We start from the raw sequence: 8,260 nt of genomic DNA on the forward strand, positions 1-8,260 counted from the left end.
CTCCGACGCATGTGCAGCCTGGGGCAGGCCAACCTGGCCGCGCAGGTTCTCACCGGGGAGAGTGTAGCGTGTGGGAGGCCACACTATCTCTCCTCAGTTCCAACCCTCACTGAGCAGGCGCCCCGACCGAACTGTAGGGGTCGCTGTCCACAACGCCCAGGACCCACCCTTCAGCTTTCCCACCCCCTGATACAGCCAATTGTATCAGTGTGAGAGGCCAGCCAAGCTGATAGCAACGCCGGGAGCTGGATTCGAACAGGCGAATCCTAGTGTCTCCCGGTGTTGGTGACGAACGTAATCTCCGTGCACCCCCCTGACTTACATTATTTAGACACTATAAATTAGGTTATTGACTTACAGTATATTCTTTCTGTCTCTCAGCCTCGGATAGCACCACAGTGGTCGGTGACACTGAGACCATCACTCTGAATACTGGTGCTCTGCAGACCTTTGAGATCCTTCCGGTACGTAAAACACATCAACAAATCCCAGTATTTATTTATTCATCAAGCTGATCTCAGACCAGTCATGTGAGGACTGGGAGTATTGGATAGATGTGTGAATATGTGTATGTTCATCCATGTCTCTGATTAAGTGAAGTGTTGTACTGTATTTGTGCTGTATAATGAGTATGACAATACATTTGTATCTAATCTAGTCTATTGGATAGATGTGTGAATGTGTGTGTTCATCCATGTCTCTAATTCATTACGTATTGGATAGATGTGTGTGTTCATCCATGTCTCTAATTAAGTGAAGTATTGGATAGCTGTGTGAATGTGTGTGTTCATCCATGTCTCTAATTCATTACGTATTGGATAGATGTGTGAATGTGTGTGTTCATCCATGTCTCTAATTCATTACGTATTGGATAGATGTGTGAATGTGTTTGTTCATCCATGTCTCTAATTAAGTGAAGTATTGGATAGATGTGTGAATGTGTGTGTTCATCCATGTCTCTTCTCTTCAGTCTTTCCATCTACAGCCCACCGGTACCCCCGGGACCTACTACCTACAGACTACGTCCAATCAGGGCCTTCCTCTCAGCCTCTCCACCAATCAGGGCCTTCCTATTAGCCTAGCCAATAACAGCACAGTAACCCTCACAGCAAGCTCCTCCCCGTCCTCGCCGGAACACATCATCCTTCACAGCCTCTCGGTGAGAACGATGCCATGTTCTGGCTAATCGTTAGAAACTGCCTGACTTGTGGATTTATCACATGACTAAGCTGTTTATCCGCTCATAGGATTTGGCTGCATGTGAGACATTGAGAAAAGTCAGCAGATATAGTCTAATAGTGGTTGCTGTGTTTGCTTTTGAACTGGACAGGTCTTATCATAGACGTATATCCTAATAATGTTTTCTACACAAAATTGACGAGGTGGAAAGCCAGTCTCTTGTCACAAACGGAGAGAGACTGAGCAGCTCAGAGGGAAAACACACATAACGGGTCGTTCAGTTCCACTCGCTGGGAGCCGTTCAGAGGGAAAACACACATAACGGGTCGCTCAGTTCCACTCGCTGGGAGCCGTTCAGAGGGAAAACACACATAACGGGTCGTTCAGTTCCACTCGCTGGGAGCCGTTCAGAGGGAAAACACACATAACGGTCGCTCAGTTCCACTCGCTGCGAGCCGTTCAGAGGGAAAACACACATAACGGTTCGCTCAGTTCCACTCGCTGGGAGCCGTTCAGAGGGAAAACACACATAACGGTCGCTCGGTTCCACTCGCTGGGAGCCGTTCAGAGGGAAAACACACATAACGGGTCGCTCAGTTCCACTCGCTGGGAGCCGTTCAGAGGGAAAACACACATAACGGGTCGCTCAGTTCCACTCGCTGGGAGCCGTTCAGAGGGAAAACACACATAATGGGTCGCTCAGTTCCACTCGCTGGGAGCCGTTCAGAGGGAAAACACACATAACGGTCGCTCGGTTCCACTCGCTGGGAGCCGTTCAGAGCGTTGCTGCATGCTTTCTGACTGAGCTCAGTATATGGAAGAAATGGATCCTAGACGCTCTTACGTCTGTCAAATGCGGATGGGTCGTTAACACTTTGAATGCCAGCCACGCTTTTTGTCGTTAGTTCATGCCGACCGTTGAGTGCCCGCCAACGCTATATAGCGTTTGTTTGTCGTATTTCTTTTTTATTGGCAATTTGAATTCATATTTCATCAATCGAGCCTCACGCTAGTGTTGCAGAGTCTCTCTGAGCTCAATTGGGAAGATACCGCCCCCTATCGTCTCTCCCTGTGTAACTGCACCCCATTACTTTAGACTGACGAAGGGGAGGGGGGGCAGTTTCCTCATTTTACTTTTCCGTCAAGGCCAACTGAAGAATCCATTGTGCTCGCCGGCCCGGAAAACGCGTGGATTATGTATTTAAAGTACCCAACATTGTAATCAATAAGCGTGATCGATATTTGGAATGGCGATCAGGAATTGGAATAATCTTTTTGGATAACATCTGATCTGAGGTAAGGAATTTATTTTACCAGTCTTAGGATAATCGGAGCTATTTTCACCTATATCTCAGCGTTTGCCCTATGCGTGTGTGGCTGTGATCGCTGATGAGGAAATGAGAGAATCGATTTTTCAGATCGCCTCTATAGCGTGCATAAGTACACATATACTATCGATAATCTAGTGTTTATTTGAAAACTATTCATAAATAGGCCGAAAAATTACAACGTGTTTGTGTATGCCAGAATATTCCAGTAAATGCCGTTTATCACAGAATCTTTATATTTTCCTTGAAAACGAGGGCTTTTCAAAATGCTATAAAACGGAAATGAAGCGATTAAAAAAAACAATCCGTTTCGACAATGTTGACTGCAAACAAGTCATTGATAAACAACGGGCAGATTAGACACATAGCCATCATTTAAGACATAGATTATGCGTTCACAACGCTATCATTGAAGTGGGTGCTGGCATTTAACCATGCTTTACCATGTTAATGGCCGGCACTGAAAGGGTTAAAGGCAGTCGCTCAGTGAGCTCAGTTACTTAACACAACCCTGTATGTTTGCTTATCTTTTGTCATCTGATATAAAAAGAAAAAATGTCTGTATGTATTTCTGTGTGTGTTCAGACGGAGGGCCTCTGCTCAAGCGACAGTGTCATCATTCAAACGGTCACATCTGACTCCGCCTCCTCAGACCATCTCAGCCAATCGGAGCTAGTCATGGAGGCAGAGGGGCAGGACCAGGACGACAGGCTGGTCAGCTCGGAGAACGTTGCCACGGAGACTCAGGAACCAATGACAGATGGCTTCACTGATAAGGTACAACAAACATAACTTTCTTAACTTCTTCTAAGCTTAAAAGTACATTTATAAAAGTTAATTATAGATAGATAGATAGATAGATAGATAGATAGATAGATAGATAGAGATCTTTATTGATAATGAAACGTATATACAAGTATACATATAAGGCCCACCATTATCAAAGGGATAAAAACGCAGTAAAGCTTACAGCTTATTTCCATTGTCGTCCTTCAGATGTCTGAGTAATATGTACTGGTGAGTGTGTCCCTGGATGTGTGTAGGTGTATGAGAGTATGAGTGCATGATACAACATGCACTTGTCAGAGCCTGTGGGTGAAGCGAGGGTGTGCCCACCACGCAGGGGGGAGGAAAACATAGGGAGATAAAATACAGTAAAAAATAATAAAAAATACAATAAAAAACAATTGATACAAATAAGAAATATACCCCTAAAAACCTATTTAAAATCCCTTAACCATAAATAAAAACAACTAAGATAAATAAAATATAATTAAAACCATGTTCTGCCTCTCATGATCCAGCTCTTTACTTTGCCTTTAAAAGAGGAATAGGGACTTATTAATTGAATGTCTGCAGGTAGCCTATTCCACTCTACTGCCACCGAGCACAGGAATGAGTTTTGCCCAATGCAACGTTTACATTTGACTGGGACTAGATCTGTAGGGCTCCCTCTAGTGCCGTGCCCATGTAAGTCACTGACCTTGGTGAAGTAATTTCTAAGGTAGTTTGGAACAACATTATTGACTATCCTGTGGACCATGCTGAGTTTGATGAGAGTTACTCTCTCATCTACTGAGCCACTTGAGGCTGTCGAAATGAGACTGTGAGTCCTGGGATGTAACTGTAAAATGAGTCTTAACTGCAGCCTATTCTTCAGTGATAAGGAAGACTATTAAAGGAGCTCCCGTCTGATACGGAGCTACTGAGAAATGTGAGCCCGTAGATAGATGGACCTGGCTGACGCGCCGTTATATTGTTTGGTCTGATACCAAGCCGTGGCTGTGTATCAGTGTTCCAATGATAATAAGATGCAGGCAGCTCTTCTTGCAAAATGGTATTTATTTTGCTTCACCGTGCAAACGGGATATCTTGGGTTGGGCTCCATAAACCGATCAATAATAATTAATACAATAACTCATTTGCATACAAACATTTCGCCCTGTGGCGTGTTCATACAGCGGTAACCTGCGACAACCGGCGGTCAAAAACCATTGCCTTTTCCGGGTCAAACTCCTACCTCCTACACTACAGTGTACCTGGCGCTTATACAGGTGCAGCTCGATAAATTAGAATATCGTGGAAAAGTTATTTTATTTCAGTAATTCAATTCAAAAAGCGAAACTCTCGTAGATTATAGATTCATTACACACAAAGTGAAATATTTCAAGCCTTTATTTGTTTTAATTTAGATGATTATGTCTTACAGCTCATGAAAGCCCAAAAGTCTGTATCACCAATAAAACATTTAAAAAAATATGTATTTTCTTTTGTATATAGAAATGTCCGCCTTCTGAAAATGTTCATGTATGTTCACTCAGTACTTGGTTGGGGCTCCTTTTGCACAAATGACTGCATCAATACAGCTGAATATATAGACTTTTCCACGATATTCTAATTTATTGAGCTGCACCTGTATAAACAGAAGCGCCACCCCATGGTCACATAAATCCATTACACATATTTACATCCATTTGGCCTTTACAAAGACGTTCCTTCTGTTGTGGATATGAATACAGAATGTTAACGTCTGTGTGTGTGCGTGCGCGTGCATGTGTGTGTGTGTGTGTGTGCGTGCACACGCGTGCGACAGACTCTGAACTCCCAGTCAGTGGAGAGAACAGCGGTGGATTCTGGGATAGCTGCTGGCAGCGCCGTGCTTATTGTATCTCCCAACATCAGCAGCACACTGACTGGTAAAACACGCACAGACTCACTCACTCACTCTCTATCTTGCACACACTTATTCACACCCTGGCTTTCTATCTTAAAACAAACAGCACCTCTCTCTCTCTTTCTTCCCTCAGATCCAATCCTGGAGAACCAAGAAGGATCAGACTGAGACATATGCCCTCATTGATTCACCCTGACAACATCACGTATGACATCACTGAAGGAAATAGTGGAACAGGGAACATTGTCATGTCTATATCTCAGCCGAGCATAGAACCGCTAAATGAGACTTCTCCAATTCTCCTCCTCCGTATCCTCCTCTCGCTCCATCTGAAGTCCTTCTGTTGATGAAAGTCACGTTGGTTTCATTTGGGCTGCATCCCCTTAACAATTGTGTGTATTGAGCCGTACTGTATTGTACCCATTCTGCAATCTGTTAATAAAGTTTTCATTCAATCATTCAATTGGGGCATGTGGGCATATGGCTCATGTTTTTGGATCAAAATAAATTAATGTATCCACTACCAGTATCCTGTTTTAGCCTGGCAGTGGCCTGATACCTGATGGGACTGATGGTACTGGCCTCACCACGCTACGTTTAGCTCTGTGCCAGTGCAGACGTCTGTCCGAACCCATCATGATGCAAAATGAGTCAAAATTATGTGACCTGCTGACTGCACTGCCCACAGCAACCCAATATAATATTAAAATAATGTTATACTATACATCTCTACCTCTTATTAGATTATAAATACTATCTGTGGTTGTTATGTTAATGTTGGCCTTTTGGTTGACAGCAAAAGATGGGAAAATGATAGAGAGGGAGAGAAGGAAAGAGAGCAGGATGGAGTCAGCAGAGAGAGAGAGAGAGCAAGAACCAGGTGAGAAAGTGGACATAGTCAAGACCACATGGTAGCGTTGTATAAATGCATTTTATTATCATTCTATTATGCCGAGGCAGCCTATGTTTTGCCCACATTCACAGTGGACTCCACAATGGTGTATTGATATACTGTTATTAAATGTGGATTCACAAATACTCTTGTTAGTTTGCTTTATTATAAGAGTATATATAATTGTATGTAATTTATCATTGAATACGAATATGATTGTGTGTGATTGTCAGTGCAAAGAGGGAGAGAGGAAGATGGAGAGAGAGGACAGGGAGAGAGAGCAGGAAGAACCAGGTGAGAAAATAACCTAGATATTGGGGAGAGGGGTTTAAAATAACTCGAAGATAAAATACAGTTGGTAGCACTATTGTTCTCACCTCTGCCAAGGAGCTTGTGTTTTCTCACAGAACCTTTCATTATTTTCTCTCGCCAGCCATTGCACTCATCCTTGTAGCTAATGCGGCATGTTTCCATAGCCTATTTTCACTGTGCGTTACTATGTTTATAGGGCTATATCTATATTCTATATTATAGCTATGGAGACAATTAGGGCTGCAACTAACGATTATTTTGGTAGTCGACTAATCTGTCGATTATTTTTTCCGATTAGTCGACTAATCTTTTTTTTTTTTATCTACTTTTTCACCCATTTTTCTATTTTTCTCCCATCCCAATTTCGTATCGTCCAATTCTACCCTCCCCTGTCTCGAACGCTGTTAGGCCATGCCTCCCACAAGCCGGCTGCAATGTGGACTAAGCCTTACATCACGTGTCCCCTCCGGTACTCGAGGAAGCAGCAGTCGCATCTTTTCACCTGCACAGCGCGATCTCTCAGCGTCGGGGGTCTGCGTTTTTGGAGGGCACGCCGCCCCCGTCGCTTCCTGATTCTGCTGTGCAGGCGCACCAACCGACCTGTAGGAGTCGCTGTCCACAAAATCCGATCCCCACCCATCAGCTTCCCACCCCCTAATACTGCCAATTGTATTAGTATGAACGACCAGCCAAGCTGATAGCAATACGGAGAGCTGGGCTCGAACCCAGCGTCTCCTGCATTGGTGGTGAGCGCCTTGCCCACTGCACCACATAGCCGCTTATTAGTCGACTAATCTAACGATTATTTCTGTCACACCCTCCATCTCTGCTTCCTGTGGGCACGGCTCCTTTTCCGGGCTCTTAGCCGACTTCTTAGCTTAACATAACAGACCGACAGTAAGTTTGGGGGAACTAATGGGATAACTGGGGTTGCAACAAAAGTGCAAGTAGGGCTATTAAAAACAATGAAATAAAATAATAATAAATAATATATCCTTCTTAGCAGACTTCTTAGCTTAACATCCCAGGGAACTAATGGGATAACTGGGGATGTTGTTTGCTCCTGACAAGTCTGGGGTGATGGTAGACAAAATGTCCAATCTGTTCCTCTGCTTTGTCTTCAGCTGGACCAGAGCTGAGAAGCCACTTTCACAAAGATAGGTAGTGCAAAAAAAAATGTAATATTTTTTGCGATGCAAAAATTCGGCGTCGACGACTTTTTATGATCGACGTCGTCGATTATGTCAACTAAACGTTGCAGCCCTAGAGACAATACTATGGTCATTTGACAGTGACTATGTCCCGTCGAACATGCAAAAAAAGAGTAAATTTTTTTCATGTATACGTTGGCGCGTTATCCCGTGGTGAATATTGTATAATTTCAGAGTGATCCGGGCTAATTCCTGAAAAGCGGAGTTATAGGGCGCTATGTGAATTCTGCTAAAAGCTTTGGTGTTTCTCGCCTGGACATGCTACTATTTCCAAATCAAATGTATATAATAAGTATTATGTTTCATCATGAATGCATGAAAGGGGGGGGGGGGTAATTTTTTTATTCTTTGATCACCAGTAACGGCATTCGTTTTGAACACTACACACGCTGATCAGCTGGATCGATATGAAATCATTGTAGGATCAAGGTGGAATTGATGTCAGATAGTCCTTACCTTTGATCGGGGTTATTCCAAAAAGAATATTCCAATTGTCTGATCGCAATTTCCAGTATTGATGTCCATCTGGTCCCGGCCATACAACTTATGGATCGAGTGTGCTAGATGCGTTTCGAAGTGGTCGGATGAAGCGGTTTACTTGGCATCGTCTAAATTACGAACCATATACGATGTAACACACGGTGAGAAATAAGGTTTCAAAGGG

General features: G+C 43.5%; 1 protein-coding gene across 1 annotated transcript in view; it reads left to right on the top strand.

Moving 5' to 3' along the window:
* dmtf1 (cyclin D binding myb-like transcription factor 1) overlaps positions 1-6,198 on the top strand; it is a 48,577-nt gene extending 42,379 nt beyond the window's left edge. The window contains exons 13-17 of the mRNA XM_084330444.1: positions 382-464; positions 971-1,159; positions 3,093-3,284; positions 5,101-5,203; positions 5,315-6,198. Of these exons, the coding sequence (XP_084186570.1) occupies positions 382-464; positions 971-1,159; positions 3,093-3,284; positions 5,101-5,203; positions 5,315-5,349 (602 nt within the window). The 3' untranslated portion in view covers positions 5,350-6,198. The remainder of the gene's footprint in view (positions 1-381; positions 465-970; positions 1,160-3,092; positions 3,285-5,100; positions 5,204-5,314) is intronic.
* The last annotated feature ends 2,062 nt before the right edge of the window (positions 6,199-8,260 follow it).

This window comes from Notolepis coatsorum (assembly GCF_963971535.1).
Source record: "Notolepis coatsorum genome assembly, chromosome: 15".
NCBI classification, from domain to species: domain Eukaryota; kingdom Metazoa; phylum Chordata; class Actinopteri; order Aulopiformes; family Paralepididae; genus Notolepis; species Notolepis coatsorum.